Source organism: Leopardus geoffroyi, chromosome B3, assembly GCF_018350155.1.
Source record: "Leopardus geoffroyi isolate Oge1 chromosome B3, O.geoffroyi_Oge1_pat1.0, whole genome shotgun sequence".
NCBI classification, from domain to species: domain Eukaryota; kingdom Metazoa; phylum Chordata; class Mammalia; order Carnivora; family Felidae; genus Leopardus; species Leopardus geoffroyi.
Genome location: NC_059337.1, coordinates 6,064,084 through 6,084,558, shown reverse-complemented (window position 1 = coordinate 6,084,558; position 20,475 = coordinate 6,064,084). Strand labels below are relative to the sequence as shown.

The window sequence follows — 20,475 nt, the reverse complement described above, 5'->3', positions numbered from 1 at the left end:
GGGAAGGACGTGGGCGAGGCCTCGCTTACCGCTCCGTGCAGGTGCTGCCTTTACTCTAACAACCCAGCTCTCACCTGAGTTGCAGAGGCGGTTGGGGAACATGCCTTGGGGTGTGGGAGGGGTGACCTCAACATTCAGTATGTAAACTTTAACTGCATTCTGTCGGCTACTTGCAGTTAGGGAGTCTAAGAGTTTAAAAGCGTCTTAAAGAGATTTTCACCCAATCCTGTTGAACCCAGAGACACCTGAGCTGCCATTTTCTTGCGTCTTTAGGGCCTTTGTGATGTGAATCAAGTGACTCCCAGGCTTTCTCCCTTACTGGTTCAGATCTTTCTTGGGTCTGCTAAATCTTTTAGCCACCTGCTTCCCAAGTCCAAAATTTTCTTGCTTTTGTTTCCTTTTTATTCTCTTATTCCTTATGAGTTTATTTTTTTAATGTTTATTTTTATTTTTGAGAGGGAGAGACAGAGCACAAGGAGGGGAGGGTAGAGAGTGAGGGAGACAGAAGCAGGCTCCAGGCTCTGAGCTGTCTGCACAGAGCCCAACGCTGGGCTCGAACCCACGAACCGTGAGATCATGACCTGAGCCGAAGTTGGACGCTTAACCGACTGAGCCACCCAGGCACCCCTATTCCTTTTTTAAAAAGCACCTTCCTGTCATTTTCATGGGGTTTCAGGAAGGAGAGGTGTTAAATGTTACCTGTTCACACTACCATCTATATTTTCTAGCTAGTTATTGCTGATCCGAGGCTGTATCAGTATTCATCAACTCATTTGCGCAAAGAAGTTGTAAGGATATCAAGTTTCAGAGAACTGGAAGGCACAAGGGAGGGTAGGCAGTAAAAACATTGTAGCCAGGACCCTACTACCACTACTCCTGACCATCACCACCACCCCCCCCCCCCCAAGAGACACAGCCACCAAAGGTGATGCTGGGCTTTCCATGACGGCTCTGTCACTGGGCTCTTGACATGGCCACCTCCACTGTGAATAATTTCTCTCCTGCTTCTGGATCTCTGTGTCACTTCCTCAAGAGTCACAGTCCCAGGCAGGAGCACACAGCTGGTTGAGCCTCGGTCATGTGCCAACACCCTAACCTCCAAGGGACAGAAAGAAGAATCTGGTCCCTTCAGTTCCTTAGAGGGAGACAGATTCTCCCAGACTCACACCATAGGTGAGTCCCCTCAAGGTAGAAAAGATGTTGAGGGCTGGATAGCCAAAATGATGACAATGGCCACTACACTAGTACATAGGGAAGCTATCGATTTTTGTATGTTGATCTTATATTTGGCCAAGATTACGGTGAGGTCAGCAAAACCTAGACACTGTTGGGGTCATGCAAGTGTGGGGGTGGGCACCTAAGAGTGAGTGCCTCCTGAAAGTGCCTCACTTCCTTTATTTACCCTAGTCTCAGGACTGTTGGCCTTTCTACTGAAGTTCTAATGGTTTGCCAGCTGACACGGCTGGATTTTCCAGCTAGACAACCATAACTATAAATACCGACAACTTTTCCTCTCTCAAGTATTTATTTCTCCTATTTATTGTTCTTGCCTTGTTCTATGTTCTAGGATCTCTAGTAAAATGCTGAATAGTCATGGTGTGATAGACTATCCAGGATATAACAGGGGTCCTCCAACTGTTTGACTATTATGCCCGAAGCTTACTATAGGTGTTTGAAATAAATATCCTTTATCAAGATAAGCATGTGTTCTTCTAGCCTCCGTTTGCTAGGAGTTTGTTGTTTGTTTGTTTTTTAATTAGGAATGGACATTGACCAAATACTTTCTCCTCATCTTTTGAGAAGAGCTTTCTTCCTTCATCTGCTTCATCTGCTTTCTTCCTTCATCTGCTAATGTAGTAGGTTGCATTAATAGATTTTCTAATGTTGAAACATTCTTTGTAAAATATGTTTTAATGTTTATTTATTTTGAGAGGGGGGGGGAGGGGCAGAGAGAGAGCGGGACAGAGAGAAACCCAAGCACCCTCCATGCTGTTAGCACAACGCCCAGAGCGGGACTTGATCTCAAGAACCGTGAGATCATGATCTGAGCTGACATCAAAGGTTGGACACTTAACCGATTGAGCTACTCAGGTACTCTAAAACTTTCTTACTTCCATTCTTGGGTAATCCATGCTTGATAATAATTCATTTAATTATACTTCAGTGTGTTTTGCTAATATTAAAGTCCTAAATAAAATACCAGCAAAGCAAACTGATAGTTCTGTATTCATAGATAGTATCTAAATTCAAACATGAGATTGGCCTATAGTGGTGTTTTTTTTTTTTCTTGTGGATTTCTTAACACAATTTTGTATTAGTGTTATGCTAGCCTTGTAAAGAAAGTTGGATATCGTTTTTTGTTTTTTGTTTTTTTACCTCTAGGTCTATAAAAAATCTTATGTTTTCAATTTCTTCTATGGTTATTAGTCTGTTTCAAAAACTTTTGAGCCAATTTCAGTCAGAAGTCATTTATTAGTGTAGATATATAACTATAAATATATGTAAATATGTTTCTCCTATAGTATGAAAATTAAAATCTGTCTCTTACATTATTCCCCTTCCTTGTTCATAATGGATCTAGCTCACTGATTTTTGTTTTGTTTTGTTTTGATGTTATCTATTTTAAGAGCGAGAGAGACAGAGCATGAGCAAGGGAGAGGCAGAGAGAGAGGGAGACACAGAATCCAAAGCAGGCTCCAAGCTCTGAGCTGTCAGCACAGAGCCAACGCGGCGCTCGAACTCAGGGAATGTGAAATCATAACCTGAGCTCAAGTCGGACGCTTAACCGACTGAACAACCCAGGCGCCCCCTAACTTACTGATTTTAACTTGCCAATATTTTGTTAATTCTACATCTGTGTTCATGAAGGATATTTTTTGTTTTCCTTCCTTCCTTCCTTCCTTCCTTCCTTCCTTCCTTCCTTCCTTCCTTCCTTCCTCCCTCCCTCCCTCCCTCCCTCCCTCCCTCCCTCCCTTCCTTCCTTAATATTTTAAGTAATCTCTACACCCAGTGTGGGGCTCAAACTCAAAACCATGAGATTAAGAGTTGCACACTCTACTGACTGAGTCAGCCAGGTGCCCCAATTTTATTTTCTTCTAACATCTTTTGGTTGTGGTATCAGGATGATGCTGACCTCATATAATAAGTAGAGTGTTCCTGTTTTATTTTCTGGAAGAGTTTGTGTAGAATTGGTATCATTTCTTCTTAAAGTGTTTGATAGAATTTACCAGTGAAGCCATCTAGCCATGGAGTTTTCCTTGTGGAACTATAAATTCAGTGTCTTTAGTGACAAAGGGTCATCTCTTTCTCCTTAAGTTTTTTTTTTTTTACATTTTTATTTATTATCAAGAGACAAAGAGAGACAGAGCATGAGCATGGGAGGGGCAGAGAGAGGAGGAGACACAGAATCCAAAGCAGACTCCAGGCTCTGAGTGGTCAGGACAGAGCCAGACGCGGGGCTTGAACTCATAAACCGTGAGATCATGACCTGAGCCAAAGTGGGCCGTTTAATGGACTGAGCCGCCCAGGCGCCCCACCTTCTTTAAGTTTTTATTTAAGTAATTGCTACCCCCAACATGGGGCTGCAACTCAAACCTCGAGATTAAGAGTCACACACTCTTCTGACTGAGCCAGATAGGTGCCCTGGTTAGGTCTTTCTTTTTAAACAAACTTTTGTATTTTGTGTCGTTGAAGGAACTTGTCCATTTTTACCTAAGTTATCAAATGTATTGACTTAAAGTGGTTAATATTCTCTTATTATCTTTTTATTATCTGTAAAATCTGTTTTGATGTCCTTTTCTTCATTTCTGATGGTGGTAATTTGTGTTTTCTCTCTTTTTTTTTTCTTAATCAGCTTGGCTAGAGTTTTGTCAATTTTATTAATCTTATCACAGAGCCAGTTTTTTATTTCTTTGTCTCCACATTTTTGTTTTGTTTTCTATCTGACCAGTTTCCAATTTGATTTTTATTATTTCCTTTCTTCTGCTTACTTTTGGTTTAAGCTTTTCCTTGCCTTCTAGTTTCTTAAGGCAGAAAGCTAGGTCATGTATTTGAGATCTTCTTTTTTGATATAGGCATTTAGTGCTATAAACTTACATCTAAGCACTGTTTTAGCTGCATTCTTTCTATTTTGATGGGATGTTCCCATTTTTTTTTTTTAATTTTTTTTTTCAACGTTTATTTATTTTTGGGACAGAGAGAGACAGAGCACGAACGGGGGAGGTGCAGAGAGAGAGGGAGACACAGAATCGGAAACAGGCTCCAGGCTCTGAGCCATCAGCCCAGAGCCCGACGCGGGGCTCGAACTCACGGACCGCGAGATCGTGACCTGGCTGAAGTCGGACGCCTAACCGACTGCACCACCCAGGCGCCCCAAGGGATGTTTCCATTTTTAAAAATACTTCAAAATACTTCCTATTTGCTTTTTTAAAAATTTCTTGTTTGATCAGTGAATTATTTAGAAGTATATTAGTGTCTAAATACTGGAGATGTTCCAGATATTTTTCTTTTTTTGGTTTCTAATTTAATTCCATTGTGACTAGACAAAATACTTCATATAATTTGAAACCTTTTAAATTTCTTAAGACTTTATGCCCAGAATATGGTTTATGTTGTTGGTAAGTGTTCTGCATGCACTTGAAAAAATGTGTATTTTGCTGCTGTTAGTCAAGTTATTTATGTCTGCTTTTCCTTCTATAGCCTTACTATATTCTTCCTGATTATCTGTCTGTCTTATCAGTTATTGCGAGAGGAGTATTCAAATATCTAAGATTACAGATTTATCTATTTCTGCTTTCACTTCAATGAATCTTTGCTTTGTGTATTTTGAAGCTCTGTTATTAGGGGCATAAACATTTGGAATGTTATGTCTGCTTGATGAATTGACCATTTTATCATTATTCAGTGAATTTTTATCCCTGTTAATATTCTTTTCTCTGAAATCTATTATGTCAGATATTAATATAGCCAGTCCAACTTTCTTGGATTAGTTTTACAAGACGGATTTTTACTATGCTTTTAATAGATTGGTGTCTTTGTATTTAAAATGAGTTTCTTTTTGACAACATATAATAGGGTCTTACTTTTTTTTTTAAGTTTATTATTGAGAGAGAGAGAGAGCAGGGGAGGGGTGGGGGGAGGGGGGCGGGGAAACAGAGGATCTGAAGCAGGCTCTGTCCTGACAGCAGAGAGCCCAATACAGGGCTGGAATCCATAAACCATGAGATCATGACCTGAGCTGAAGTCGGAAGCTTAACCGACTGAGCCACCCAGGCACCCTGGGTCTTACCTTTTTAGACAATCCGACAGTCTCTACCTTTTAATTGGGTAGTTAGGCCATTTATATTTAATGTGATTGTTGATACATTTGGATTGAAATAAATCACTTTGCTATTTACTTCCTATTTGTCACATCTGTTTTTCTTCCTTTCCCTCTGTTTCTGTCTTCTTTTGGGATGTGTTTTTAATGATTCTGTTATATCTCCCCTGTTGGCTTATTAGCTGTGCCTTTTCCTTCTTGTAGGATATAAACATTTGTTTTAGAGGAGACATTAAGTTGAGTCTGCCAGTTCACATAATGAAGATCAAACCACCCAAACCAGTTACAGGTTAGTATAATTCAACTAATACTCTTTTTATTTCTGATATTAATTTCTGTTTTTTTCTTTCTTTGCTTTCCTCCAAATTTCCCAACTTTTCTAGATATTAGCAGCAATATCTAAATTACAAGTATAGTTCTGAGGATGAAATTTTTTGAAAAGTCATAAGCTCTGGGATCTAAGGACAAAAATATAAACGTTACAAGGACATAGTTAACTAACAGAATTGGAAAATCAGGAAAAACAGGCATCTAGCTGGAGTTCATCCATTTCTATATTCCTGTGTTAATGCATTCATCAGGATTTGCTGAGTGCCAATGAAAAACCAAGCACACAGATGAGTAAAACACCTTTTCCATACCAAAAGCTGCTGTTCTACCAAGGGAGAATAAGAGGAAAGTGGCATTGTAGGATATGATAAGTGCAGCAATGGGGAACATTTAGGACCATGAAAACATAGAGGAAAGAATGACCAACTCTTCCCATGGAGGAGGCAGAGGGTTTATCAAAGGAAGGGACATTTGGGAAGGTCTTTTTTTTGCCGGGGGTGGGGGGGGGTGCGGAGGGAGAAGGACTTGAAGGACAAGTGGGAGTAGGTCAAGAGGAGCAGAGGAGAAGTCCATTGTAGGCAGAGGATAGAGTATATCCTCTCAATACCTGCCCAGAACCTCAAAGATATATCTATAGGAATGTTCACTGCAGCATTATTTAGAGAGGCAAAAGACTAATTAAATAAAATCTGGTACACTCATCCAAAGGAATACTTTACAACTATCAAAAACAAAGAAGGAAATTCAAAAGGCCAAGAATAGCCAATTCACTCTTGTAAAAGAACACGATGATATGATTTGCTCCATCAAGACTTATTATAAAGCTATAGTAATTAAGACACAATAGAAAAATAGGTAAGTGGATAGTAGATAGAAATATATAGAGAGAGAATATAGAAATATAGATAGAAATAGTATACAGAATATAGTAGTAGAAAAATAGATAAATGAAACATGATAGGCCAGAACAGACCAAGACGTAAATGGACACTTGATAACTGACAGAGGTGACATTACAGAGCAGGCGAGAAAGGATGGTCATTTCAATAAATGGTGCTGGCTGTCCATATGGAAACAAAAGTGAGACTCGACTCCTGCCTCCCACCATACACAAAAATAAATTCCAGACAACCCATAGAAGCAAATATGAAAGAGAAAACAGTAAAGCTTTTAGAAAACAATATAAGACAGTATCTTTATGATTTCATAGGGAAAGACTTTTTAAACAAAACACAAAAAGCACTTACAATAAAAGAAAAATTTGACAAATTTGGCTACTAAAATTAAGGACTTCTAGTAATCCCAAGACATCATTAAAAGCATGAAGGAGCAGCCACATAGTGGGAGAAGATAGTTACAAAACACATAAAACTTAGGAATGGTCCCTACTGAGAATATATAAAGAATTCCTACAATTTATTAAGAAAAAGAGATAATCCAGTATAAAACAGGCAAGAGCTTATTCAAATGGCCAATAAACAGATGAATGTGTGTACTCAACATCATTAGTTATCATGGAAATGCAAATTAAAACCATAATGAGCTACCACTCCACACCCACCAGGAGGGCAACATTTAAAAGAGGCGGGCCATACCAAGTTGGTGAGGATGTATCATAAGCAGGCCTCCCGTACACTACAGTTAGCAATGAAAATCGGCACAACCACTTTGGAAAATAGTTTGGTTTGATCCAGTGATGTTGACGATAATTTATGCTCTGAGACCCAGCACTTACACTCGGAGGCAGTGTGACCGACCGTACCAGCTTGCCCGGGACTGAGGGGTTGGTCTCCTGGGATGTGGGGCTTTCAGAGCTAAGCCTAGGGAACTCCTGAGCAAACCAGGGTGAAGTGGTCACCCTCCTCCTAGGTATATACCTGACAGTGTGCAAGCAAATACGTACAAGGAGACATGTACGAGAATGGTAACAGTGACATGATTCTCCATAGCCCCAATCATGAAACAACTGAAATGTCCATCAACAAGAGAACATGTATTCACTTGATGGAATACTATCAATAAAAAGGAACAAACTGCAGCCGTCCACAACCAAATGGACAAATCTCACAATATTAAGCCAAAGAGGGCAGACACAGAGTTAACTTCATAATTCCATCCGTGTGTAACGCTCAGAAGCAGGCCAAGCAGAGCTTTTTCGTTTAGATGCACATTCAGACAGCAAAGGTAAAACAAACTTACTGCAGTGCTTATGGAAAAGCCAAGAGAATGGGTGCTGCTCTCGCCAGGAGGTTGTGACTGGAGACGGGCCCCTGCGAAGCTTCCAGGGAGCAGGTGATGTTCTGTCTCTGGACCTGAGTGGAGACAGACATTTGACATTTGCTTTGTAATAATTTATTAAGATATATATATATATTTTTTTTAATTTTTTTTAACATTTATTTATTTTTGAGACAGAGAGAGAGCATGAACAGGGGAGGGTCAGAGAAAGAGGGAGACACAGAATCGGAAACAGGCTCCAGGCTCTGAGCTGTCAGCACAGAGCCTGACGCGGGGCTCGAACCCACAGGCCGCAAGATCATGACCTGAGCCGAAGTCGGACGCTTAACCAACTGAGCAACCCAGGCGCCCCAAGATATATATTTTTTAATGCTCTTTGCTGAACGTGTTCTATTTCACAGTAAGAAAAAGGTTTAGTAAATGAAAATAAGCAACAAGAAGGAAGGTCTGTAGCACTGAAAGGAAGCGATCTCCAAGCTATTTGTGAGTGGAAAATGCAAGGGGGCTGGTGTCAAAGAGCAATTCTCAAACTTTAGCTGGATCTGACTCAGCCGGAGAACTTATTAAAACCCAAAATGCTGCGCCCCAGCCACACAGTTTGTGTTTCTGCAGGCTGGGGTCGGGGCCTGAGAATCTGCATTTCTAACAAGTTCCGGTTGAGCCCCTCAGATCCCTGCTCATCTTGGAACCACACTTGGGGGGTACTAGTGTGTCCTGTGCTACCATTTGTTTATACAAAGGTGGTCTCCCTATAGGAACTTATGTGAGAAATGAGTAACAGTGATTGCTTCTGGCCAAGGAGACCTGGGGCACCGGGGGCCTCCTGGGCACCCTCCATCTGAAAGCTGGGGTGGGAACCTAGAAAATAAATGACCCAGTTTTACTGTGGATTTAGGAACAGTTGAAAAAAGAAGGAAACGAAAGGTTTTGGGGGGGAAGGGGAATGGTAAGAAAAGTGACCGGCAGAGAAGGGAGATGGTTGAAGGAAGGTAGTTGGATAGACGTCAACATAGGTAGAGGCCGGGACCGTCTGTTTCTGTGGGCCCTGCAGCAGCGGCTCAGTAGTGATGGCAACTGGCACATTTGGGGCCTTGCTGGGCTGGGAAGACGGCAACGGTGATCTAAGGTCTCTAGTGACCTCGTGAACTTTTCTTTGGCCTCGTTTGGGGATCCGGGCATCTGGAAACAGGAAGTGATGGTGAGGCTGGAGGAGGAGGAGGAGGGGGGAGGGCGGTGGCCCTTAGCCTGTGCTCGCTGAGCTGCCTGGCGCGAGGAAAGAGGCGGGGAGAAGACTGAACCGCTGGCTTCCCAGATGGATTTCTGAGGACTAGAGATTCTGCAGGAAACTGGAAAGTGTGGAGGAAGGAAGGGAAAATCAGGAAGGGGGAAGTCCCATGGTTTGACCAATTCTGGGATCTTTTCAACCTAGGTACCACATTTAAAAGCCCCCTGGAAGTCTTTGCAAAGATTGAGGACTGCTACGGGCTGGGCTCAGGGCAGAACCACTTCATCAAGGACACTCAGTGGGAGCAGCAGGAGGCCATCTTCAAAGCCTTGTTCAAGAAGTACCTGGACGGAGAGTGGGGGGAGGAGCGGCTCAGGTGAGCAGGAAGGAGGCCCGGCTCCCTCTTCCTCCCTCCCCTCGAGCCGGGGTGGGGGGTGGGGGGTGGGGGTTGGGCAGAGTGTCTCCTCTCAGGGCACACACAGGAATCAACCCAAGCACTTGAATTAAAAGCTGTTTCTGGTTTGGGAGATTTTCCCGAAATTTCGGATTTTTTGAGAAGATATGTGGAGATTGTTCAAAGACAGTTAGAACAAAGGCTGATCATGTGGATTTCAAAGAGGGAATAGACATCTATGGAGAGGAGAAGAAGTCGAGTTCGTTTTACAATCTTATGTATATCTTCTCTTTAAAAACTTTTTTCCTGATGGGGCACCTGGGTGGCTCAGTCGGTTAAGCAGCTGACTTCGGCTCCAGTCACGATCTCACAGTTTGTGAGTTCGAGCCCCACATCAGGGCCCTGTACTGGCAGCTAAGAGCCTGGAGCCCGCTTTGGATTCTGTGTCTCCCTCTCTCCCTGCCCCTCCCCCACTCACGCTCTGTCTCTCTCTCTCTCTCTCTCTCTCTCTCTCTCTCTCAAAAATAAACATTAAAAAAAAATTTTTTTAAGTTCTTTCCTGATTATCTAGACAACACAGAAGATCCTAAAGACAGAAATAAAAGTCGCCACTATTCACATTTTCCTCCATGCCCATCCAGTCTTTCTCAATGTAATATATTAACGCAGAATTACTAAAATACCTTACTTTGTAACCTCAGGCATCAGATGGGCTCAGGAATCCCCTGCTGTGACTGTAAAATCCGAGCCCAAGGCTTTGAAGGATCTGGTGGAGCTGGTTTTAGGAACTAGCTCTCTTCACAGCTACCGCGGAGCTCAGGAACCGGGAACATTCTTGCTTCACAGAGGAAGAGAAACCCCTCATCTTGCTGCCAAGTGCACCTTGAATTTTCTCACGTCAGGACACAAACTCCTAGGGCTACGCCCTCCTAGCAGCTACCTGAGCCCTGAACTGGGCCCCAGCGAGGTTCAGGGGCATGCTGCCTGGCTGCAGGCTCGTTGTTCACCTGCGGGTAATGTCTGTCTGTAGTGGGAGTCTATACCACAAGAAGCTACAAATTCTATATAGACATCAGGAAATTGGTTTGTTCTTTTCTTAAGGACAGATGTATCAGCACGCCCTGGTTGGATTGCCCCCAGCATAAGGGAGCATTTGTTCACGGCAGCCAAGTCTGGTCACTAGGGGATCTTCCCCAAGGACAGAGAAGGTTCTTCTGGGTGCCGGGTGCCGTTCCCAGCCCGGGAGTGACTCCCGCGCCTCTGCCTGCCCTGCCCTCACCAACTTCCCAGGTCTGCGGCCACCAGGGCCGGCACATCCCATGTGACTTAGCTCATGGCCCTGTATCCCTGGGAAGGTCCGCCCTAACTACCCATTTCTGGCTTTAGTACCATGACTCTGCCAGGGTGTCTCCTTGCCAAGGAGCCTGCCATGGCTGACTCGTGTCTCTTTTTCCTCCCCCAGTATGGCCACGTTCCACTTCCTCCTTCCTGGCCGCGTCACCACCATGCCAGCGGACGTCAAGAGCCCCTCGGGTAAATGAACACGATGCAGGTGGCTGTCCTGGGCAGGTGGTCCACTCGGGGAGCACCCCAGCAACCCCTGCACGGTGGGAGGCAATGAGGCGGAGAGTAGGTCGCCGCTTAACGGTGTCTGGACGCATGGTGCCCCCGCCCAGACTCCCTGATAACGGAGGCCGTGCTGTCTTCAGGCAGTGACTCGCCACAGAGGAGGGTCTGAGCACATATCCTGCCAGGCTGCTTCTGAACATGAACTCACTGTGTAGAACATGCTATTTAAAACACTGACAGCCAAGAGGACATGAATTATCTAGACGACGTGAAAGCCGCTGAGGGGCAGCGTGACCGTCCTCCTCACCGGGGAAGGCGAGCTGGCCGTGGGAACAGCCCTCCCGGGGATGCTCAGCCCTCCTCCCCGGGAGGCTCACCCCTCTGCTGGGCGCTGCCCCTTAGAACGCACCACTTTTGACTTCAAACCGACTTCTGCTTGGGCAAACACCTTCCGTACAAACCCGGGGGTACCCAGCTGCCTCACGTGACGCCCCTTTCCTCTCTTCTTTCCCAGGGGTAGCCTGTGTCCTTGGCATACACTGGACCGGAAACCACAACTTCTTCCTCTATTCACTTAACCGAACTCTGAAGGATAAAGCCGGTACTTGGCTGCTGAGATGGGAGTTGCCTGAGAACGTGTCCTTCTCCAGCTTAGCTGAGAGCACGTGACTGACACGTCACTTTAGGGGACCAGAGCTGTGCAGGCAGAAGCAGGTGGCTCAGGGCCTGTGGTGTGAGCGCAAGGCTCTGTCTCTGGGCGGTCCCGTTTCTCCAAGAGAATAGGTCGATAGGGACAAAGCCCGGTCAGGTCCACAGGGCTCCTTTGGCAGATGAGGCAAAAAGAGGCTTGGCATCAGGGGCCGGATCCGGCCCCGGCCCAACGAAGGCCCGCAAGCTGTGTAGCCCCAGGCCAGTCACCGCGTGCCCCCACCCCTGTTTTCTCATCTGAAACACAGAGCTCATTCATCACACCATCCATCCCTGCTGACTGCACGTGCTTGCCGTGGATCGCAAAATCCAGAGGGTTTCTGTATGTGAAAGCTTTTTGAAATTGAAAGGCACTGAGGACCACCACTTACGTGGTCTTTGTTTGGTTTTTACAAATTCTTGGAGGCAGTTCTGTGAGCAGGTTCACCTTGTGGTAATTCCTTGAGCTGTACACGGATGTTATTCTTTAGAATTGTACTTTAATGTTTGGGGCCCCTGGGTGGCTCAGTCGGTTAAGTGTCTGACTTTGGCTCAGGTGACGATCTCATGGTTCGTGAGTCCGAGCCATGCATCGGGCTCTGTGCTGACAGCTCGGAGCTTGGAGCCTGCTTCGGATTCTGTGTCTCCCTCTCTTTCCCGCTCCCTCACTCACGGTCTGTCTCTCTCTCTCTCTCTCTCAAAAATAAACATTGTTAAAAAGTTTTAAAAAGGGATTATACTTTAACGTTTAAAAGTGTACAAAGGAAGAATTTTCTCTCCTCCCGACGCCCTCTCAGGCAGTGTGGCTTCTAATCTCCACCTCTGTACTGACTGGCTCTGACCTTGGGCAGGCGGCTTCTCTGCCTCAGTCTCCTCATCTGTGAAATAGGGGTGCCAACAGGACTCATCTCACCAGACCCTTGCGAGAATTAACCGAAAGGGTGCACATACAGTGCTTCCCACGGTGCTTAGCGCCTGGCAAGCACTCATTCAGTGTGAGCGTCAGTGCGAGAGGACTGGGACGTGCTCTTCTGTCCTAAGGAGGTAGCATGGCAGAGAGCCCAGCAGGTACCCCTGCCCGTGTCCCAGCCGGGCAGACTAGTCTGGGCCGTGAGCTGTGCGTGTGGAGGTGGTGGGCGGGTGCAGCGGCTGGGGCAGGGGCGGCCGAGTGAGTGCCGTCCTCCCCTCCCCGCTAGACCCGGAGGGCGTGTGGCCCTGTGCTGCACCCATTGCTGTCTCTCAGCTCAGCTGCTGCTGTTCCTACCTGGTGCTGGCCTGCGAGGATGGCGTGCTCACGCTGTGGGACCTGGCAGAAGGTGAGCACTCCCCCCCCACGCCCCCGCCTAACCCCTGGATGATGAGACCCCGGGGAGCTCTGGAGTTTCCTGCAGGCTCTGGGCCTTCTGGTAGTTACTCTGTGTTCTTAAGTCAATGTGGGGAGCCGGTCCCGCCTTCCCCTCATTCATTCAGTCACTTATTGAACGCGATAAGTGCTGACACTTCCCAATCCCCGTGCACTGGTTGAGCGCTCGCCCCATGCCCTGCACTGGAGCGGGTCCTGGAAGTGAGACTGTTAGTTACCTCATTATCACGCTCCAGGGAGGAGGTGTCTCCCAGCACAGGATGTGACGGGAGGGCAGCCCTGGCCCTCCCCCACCCGCCCCCAAGTTCTCAAACTAAGTAAGTCTTCCTGCTCTCCCACCCCCACCGCGGTCAGCAGGAAGCCCACTGCTATTGAAGCTAAGAGACCTGTACGGTGGCCAGTGCAAGACCAGTAGCCATGCTGGGTGGGTGGCACCTTGCTAGAGTCCTGGAGTCCCAGGATCCCGGGTCCAGCTCTGCAGGTGCAGAAAATCAGTGGTGTCTAATTTCCCTAAGTCGATCGGTCAGCCTCTGAGGGAAAGGCTCCCTCTTACCAAACTTTTTGAGAAGTGATGACTGTATCGCTGGGTTTGTCATTGTACAATTGGATGGGTGTTTCCTCTGAGAGTAGAGGTGGGCAGCCTTCCCAGCCAGCGCACTGGTGAGAACCAGAGAGAGTGCCCTGTCTACTGGCCATCTCGGGGAGCCTTCTGCCAGCTCAGTGAGGTGCCTTCCTCCCTTGGCTATTTCCATCTGAAGGATTCGGTGGTGGTTTCCGTTTAGCCGGCACTCAGCCCACATGGTGGGGAGATAAACATCCCTACGCGCCCTCTTGAATTTTGGTTCCTCACCCAGTCTTCTTACAAGAGTGAAAGATACTTAAAGGGCTGAAGAATGCTCATAATTTCACATTCACTTGCTCAGTAGGTTGTTTTCATTTGTCTGGATACTGATACATCCTGGATATCGTTTGACTACACACATATACACCCTTCTCATAAAAAAGCCCTTCTCAGGGAACCACCTTCTCTCTGGTATACCCTGACCCACCACGGTCAGCTGTGGTTCCGTACCTGGCAGGGCACTGTCCCTTCTGTCCCAGCACTGACTCTGGCCCCTCTCCCCGGGGCTCTTCCCCATTCCCCACCCCCCTCCATACTTAGAAGGGGGGCTCTTCTCTCCCACTGGGCACTGGGGTTTTCTGGCTTCACTTCCAGAAGGCTCTCATTGCCGGATCTTGCCTTCACACCCCTCGTGTGCCCGTTGGTCACAGACCCTGCGCCCAGGCTGCATCAGCCCTCCGCCTTTCACTGACCTGCCTGTGCCATTGTTTTTCCAGGTTTCCCTCTTGGGGTCGTCGCTCTTCCCAAGGGATGTTCCTGCCAGAGTGTTCACTTCCTCAAATACTACTTGGTCCACCAGGGACAGAACGTGTATCCTGAGGGGCCCTTGAAATCCCACATGAAATGTGTGGTGCTGTGCACAGATTCTTCTGTCCATCTGGTGACAGCCAGGGGGACCCAAGAACCCACCATCAGTGTGCTGGTTGAGAGGTCAGTGGCTTGAGCGCAGGACGGGGCAAACGACCGGCCAGCCGAAAGTGACCAGCTCCCCAGCTGGAGTCCCCTGGCTCTGTAGTCAGCACCCTCCCTGTGAGCTCCCAAGTCCCCACCATCTTTTTTATGTGCACGTGTAAAACTTGTCTCACAAAATTGTGCGACAGCACAAATGACAGCTTTCACGTCATTTGTCATTTCTGCCCAGATCGCCTTTTATCAGTTTCCTCGAGGCTTTCTTTTTTAAATTGTCTCAAGAGTCTCTTTCTGAAGTTGTGAAAATACTTTATGCATGCAAATGAGCTATACAATATATACATGTGTATATTTAGGATATAGCTATATATACACTATGTATAGTATAGATGTAGGTGTATATGTATTTGGGTGTTTATATATATATACAGAGAGAGAGAGAAAGAGAGTGGGCAGTGGGAGAGAGGGAGGGAGGGAGAAACTTCCCTGTACCCATCATGAACCTTCAGAAATAGATCATCTCCAGGTCGCCTGGGTGGCTCAGTTGGTTAAGCATCCAACTCTTGGTTTCGGCTCAGGTCATGATCTCAAGTTCATGGGTTCGAGTCCTGCATTGGGCTCTGCTTTGACAGTGCAAAGCCTGCTTGGGATTCTCTCTTCCCCCCTCTCTGCCTCTCTCTCTCTCTTTCTCACTCTCTCCCTCTCTCAAAAATAAACAAACATTAAAAAAAAGAAATAGATCATCTCCAATTCAGTTAAGGCTGTGTGCTTGTCCCTGGTCACACCCTTCTCTCCTCTCCAGAGGTGACCCCCTTAGTAATCGTCGCTGTATATAACAAACCATTCCACAACTTAATGGCTTCAGAAAACAAGTCAATGTGTAGCCCCTGATCTCGCAGACCAGCAATTTGGGCCAGTTCTTCCACTGGCCTTGCTCAGGCTCTGGCAGCTGGGCTGGGGGCCGGATGGTCTGGCACAGCCTCACTTGCATAGGTGGCAGTTGGGTGGCCGTTGGCCAGGACACTTGGTTCTCTTCCCTGTGGTGGCTCCTGCGGGCCGTCTCAGCCTCCATCACCCCACAGCCTAAGGGGTCCCCTCAGCAAGCGAGGGCAACCTCAACGTACACTCTCCAAGCTTCTGCTCACGTCACAGTGGACGAGGCATGTCACGTGGCCACACCCGCAGTCAGGCAGTGGAGAAACTGACTCCACCGTTTGATGGGAGTCGCTGCCAAATATCACGGCCGATTTCTTTTTCAATCGACTGTGTCATTTTCCAAAATTCATCATCCATTCCTTCGCTTTCCCGTAAGAATTAGCCACACGCATCTCCAAGTAACGCATTGTTTAGCTGTGCCTATTTGGGAAATTCGTAAAGGGACTCCCATGCTGTGTATCCTCCAGCTTGTTTCTCGGGGCTGTTTATTCCGTAACTTGCTCTGCAGCCTTGTTCAGGAGAGTCGCACATGTTGGTGAATGCAGCGCCGGGTCTGTATCTTCCCGGCTCTACTGCATCCCATCGTATAATAAATATATCACAACAAGGCATTCTCCTACCAGTGGGTAATGCGACTGTTCCCCACGTCTGCTACTATGAACCATCTCTGACATGTCTCCCGATGCTTATTTACAAGAGTGTCTCCTAGATGCGTGCCAGGAGAGGACAGCACAGCCTTAACTCCTTCCAGGACGAATGTGTGTGTGTCTGGTTCCCCACAGGCCGGTAAAGTACCTGGACGAAGCCATCTGTGCAGTGGCCCCAGTCCCAGCCTTACCTGGCATGGTAGGTTCCTCACGGCCCTCGCTCCTCTTCAGCAAGCGTGTTCGTTTTCCCTTCAAAGACTGTTTGTTGAAGGCCTGTCAAGTGCGAGGCACTAGACTAGCTTTGGGGCGCACAGGGACGAAAGAACAAGCCACCGCCCTCGCAGATGGCACGGTTCAGCTGGGAAGGCAGACGAATCACCGCACAGCTGCCCTGGGAGACGAGAGAGGCTGTGATGCGCTGGGCCCTGGATGCCACAGAACAGAGACAGGGGTCACCACACCTCAGCCTGCAGAAGTCAGTGGGGGTGGGGGGCTGCTTTCGGGAGGAAGTGACAGGACGAGGCAGAGAAGGTGAGGACGCGCTCTCAGGTGTTGGAGTGTGAGGGGCGGGGAGGTGGTGTGGCAGCTGGAGGACCACTTGATCAGGCGCATCTAGCAGGTTCATCTACAGGGAGGAAGGAGCCAGGCAGGAGAGAGGCCGGTCTCCGAACCCGGGCCAGGAAGGGCCGTGGGATGGAGCGGGGTCTCCGAGGATGGGGAGGAAAGCATACGTGTGCCGAGGGCAGCACTGCATCCGGCCACGTGGAGGGCCAGCTCCTGGACAGGGATGCTGGTGAGCCAGAAGAGAAGCTGGGGCAGGAGTGGGGAGCGCCACCCGGCATCAGACACGGCACCTGGAAAAGGGCCGGTTGCTGCTGGGGACACCGGAGAAGTAAACACACATGTTTCTCTGCTCCCCGAGCAAATCCGTTCTCTCTGTTGCTGGCCTGGATGTCCAGCTGCCTCTCTTATTCCAAACGGGGGTGACAGAGAAGTCCCCGTTGCCATCCCTTTGCTTCCCAGGTGCTGGCCTTTTCCAGGAATGGCTCTGTGCAGCTCATGGATGTGGCCAAGCCCCAGATCATCTGTGCCTTTGCTCCACCCAGAACCTACCATCTGGCAGTGCCCTGGACGCCTCTGTTTGTCGTGTCTTTGCACCGCCCGTGTTTCCTGCTCCGAGGTATGGGAGGGGGGCTCTGGGGGCTGCTATTTGCCTGACCTTCTCCCTCCCTTCCCAAAGCACGGGGTGATGCCCCCAATCTCTTCCCTGCTCTTCAACCCTGCTCCACAGGCCAAAAGGACACTGCTGCTTAGCCCCTCACGGGGCACTTAGCTAAAACACAGGATTCCAGAGAGACTCCTGCGGCCCCCCTTCAAGGGACCCCCTCACAGCTCAGCCCTGACAGCCCAGCCTTTACCAGCAGACAGCTGCCCCCAGCTGCCCACCCAGCCCACAGAGAAGGTCATCCCTCTACAGAACGCTGTGTTCTGTTTCATCTCAGGAGACCATCCTGACGAAATTGAATCCGACGACGCCAAGGACATCCAGAATTCTATTTTCTGTTTTAATCTCGAGGCCTACCCGCTCCTGGAAAACATCTGCAACCTTTGCACCGTTCCTCAAACGGACATGACCGATAGCATGGCCTTCGCCCAGGTGTTGCCCTTGGAGAAAAGATGCGAGAATTTCCTCCAGGAGAGGTAGAGTCCCGGGTCTGCTTCCCATCCCTGCTCCTGGGGTTGTCTCTGGGTTGAGGACTAGCGGAGTGTGTTCGATGGTCAGATCCGTCCGGCATTTCGACTGCCCCTTCCGTGGGGGACCCCGCCATATCGTAGCCCGTGAGCCACACTCCAATTTCCCATTTGGGTTGGCAGGAAAGGGAGCCCCGGATTCAGGCTGGTAAAGAAGAAGGACTGCCTGCCAATCGCTATTTTCTCCTCGTCAAGACTGTCTTGTCCTCCTGCTTTCTGGATTCTTTGGTTTTGTAAAACTGTATTTGGATGATCAGACACCAGTCATGGGAGACAGGGGCTTAAGTCATGGGCCAGGTTCGGCCCATTTGCTATGTCTCATCATGGCTGCTTGTGTGCTACAACAGCAGACTTGAACAGTGGTGACAGAGACCACACGACCCATAAAGCCCACCTCATTTACTATCTGGCCCTTTATACAAACTGGTCGCCAGCCCCTGGTCCAAGCCCCCTTGGCTTTAACCGTCGTCTGGACAAATGGTTCGGCCACGCGTCTCTCCCCTTTCTGTGACCCCCCAGGCCCGTGGGGACTCTGCCTGTGGCCCTTTCTGCTATAAAAGCATAAAGAGCTGTGCTCTGTCTGCTCTGGAGAAGCAGGTGTCTCTTCTAATCCATCCGCCACTCATCTCGGCGGTTTGCAAATTCTTGCTGATGGTTTCTGGCATGATTGCACTTTTGGCAGGAGGAGGTTACCAGCGGAGCCCCGGATTCTCCTGGGGTTGGGGGGGGGGGGCTTCAGTGGCCCCTTCCTTCCAGGGTCTTCAGAGACTCTATGATCTCTCCAGTCCCCACGATATCCCTTTACGACCATGTCCCCTTTTTCTATTTACTCTTGCCTCAAGAGGAAGGAAGTGGAATGGCCAGGATACTCAGGTTTGAAATCCAGTGCCACCCCTTCCTAACTGAGAGACCTCGGGTGAGTGCCTTCACCTCCGAGAGCCTCAGTTTCCTCCTTTGTTCAAAACCGGTGTGTTGAACACCTGCAGTGTGCCAGGCTGGACACTTTGATGGTGCCCAGCCCTCAGGTTTTGTGGGTATTCCAGAGATAATACACATCTAGTGCTGGGCATTGGGTGGTCGCTCAGTAAATGGTAGGTTCCAGAAGGATGCTGGGTTACTTCCAGTTCGTGCCTGGGGAAATTCTAAACACCACCGCAAGGTGGCGCCGTGAATCCCCAAGGCTGCATTTCCCTGCTGCTTGTGGTTCTCCGGTTGTGGGGGGTGCCTGGGGGGCTTTCAGTATCTCCTGGAAGGAGGCAGCCCGTTCATCAGGAGAGGCAGATGGTCTGTGGGTCTGGGGGGAGGACAGTGAAGGAGGGGTCATTGGGCATTTCCCCTGATTAAAGATTCACCAAGAGCGTTTGGCTGTTCTTTACATGGCAGTTTCTTGCTTTGACCCTTGGCGGCTTGACTTATTCTGAGGAGACGCAGCTGAAGGATTGAAGGGTAAGGCATCGTGATGTCTGCAGCTTACTTTGAAGCACAGACCAGGAAAACATTTAGAGAGAGGAAGAGAAAATGTCAACAACCAGTGAAACCCAGGAAAATACTCACAGAAAGAGACAGACAGACAGCCAGGCAAAACGTTCACCATCGGTGACCACAGGTGCAGGTTCACTGTACTACTTGCAACTTTTATGTAGGTTTGAAATTTTTCTTTTTTAAAAAAAAATTTTTTTGAAACGTTTAAATTCATTTTTGAGAGACAGAGTGCAAGTGAGGGAGGGGCAGAGAGAGAGCGAGACACAGAATCCGAAGCAGGCACCAGGCTCCGAGCCATCAGCACAGAGCCCGACGCGGGGCTCGAACCCATGAACTGTGAGATCATGACCTGAGCTGAAGTCGGACGCTTGACCGACCGAGCCACCCAGGCGCCCCAGGTTTGAAATTTTTCCAAACAAAAGATGGAGAGAGGTTATGAAATATCGTTTACAGTATAATCCTGATTTTGAGAGAAGTCTGCAAATGTGTATACCAATATAACAGGAGTTCTATTTGGGTGATGATGTATGTGATTTTTTATTTTTTATTTTTATTTTTTGTTTTTTCCCTATTTGCATCTTTCCTACCAAAACAAAACAAAACAAAACGAAACATTCTCTTGGAAAACTTTAAAAACTGGTTAAAAAAAAAAGTCAAGAGTACGAGTTTAGGTCATAGCTATGGTGAGGTTGTACTCCTGGGGAGCTCTTTCCTGATGAGGCCTAGAGAACTCCGTGTTTAAGGAGACTGTTCCCGTTTCTGCCTCGCAGTTTAACGCCCTCTTTTACTGGCCTGGAAAGGGTGAGGCTGGACCGACATGTCCAGCACCGGGAGGCTCACCTCCTGCCTGGCAGCAAGGGGCCCGGCCAACTCAGGCCGCCCTCAGTCCCTGACTGACATTTCCAACCCTCAACCAACGTATGAGTGGAGATCGGTACTCGGACACCTGCAGAGCCCCACTCAGCCCCTGAAATCTGCTTCAAGTACACTACGACCATAACGGA

At 48.1% G+C, this 20,475-nt stretch overlaps 1 protein-coding gene and 1 long non-coding RNA gene across 7 annotated transcripts in view; one reads left to right on the top strand and one right to left on the bottom strand.

Annotated features, from left to right (window-relative positions):
* The window catches only part of LOC123584477, a 39,653-nt gene that overhangs the window by 6,432 nt on the left and 12,746 nt on the right, over positions 1–20,475 (bottom strand). For 2 of the 4 annotated variants that reach the window (XR_006705454.1, XR_006705455.1), the window contains exon 2: positions 7,847–7,959. This is a non-coding gene — a long non-coding RNA (uncharacterized LOC123584477). Of the gene's footprint in view, positions 1–7,846; positions 7,960–16,428; positions 17,317–20,475 lie in introns of those variants that run through there. The other 2 variants (XR_006705457.1, XR_006705456.1) reach the window with 2 other exon arrangements.
* WDR93 (WD repeat domain 93) overlaps positions 1–20,475 on the top strand; it is a 49,632-nt gene that overhangs the window by 23,398 nt on the left and 5,759 nt on the right. The window contains exons 8-17 of one of the 3 annotated variants that reach the window (XM_045452355.1): positions 5,522–5,606; positions 9,315–9,486; positions 10,967–11,037; positions 11,588–11,674; positions 12,957–13,076; positions 14,462–14,675; positions 16,373–16,436; positions 17,261–17,417; positions 17,740–17,938; positions 18,113–18,631. In XM_045452355.1, coding sequence (XP_045308311.1) covers positions 5,522–5,606; positions 9,315–9,486; positions 10,967–11,037; positions 11,588–11,674; positions 12,957–13,076; positions 14,462–14,675; positions 16,373–16,436; positions 17,261–17,417; positions 17,740–17,938; positions 18,113–18,242 — 1,299 coding nt within the window. In that variant the 3' untranslated portion in view covers positions 18,243–18,631. Of the gene's footprint in view, positions 1–5,521; positions 5,607–5,898; positions 6,448–9,314; positions 9,487–10,966; positions 11,038–11,587; positions 11,675–12,956; positions 13,077–14,461; positions 14,676–16,372; positions 16,437–17,260; positions 17,418–17,739; positions 17,939–18,112; positions 18,632–20,475 lie in introns of those variants that run through there. The other 2 variants (XM_045452356.1, XM_045452357.1) reach the window with 2 other exon arrangements.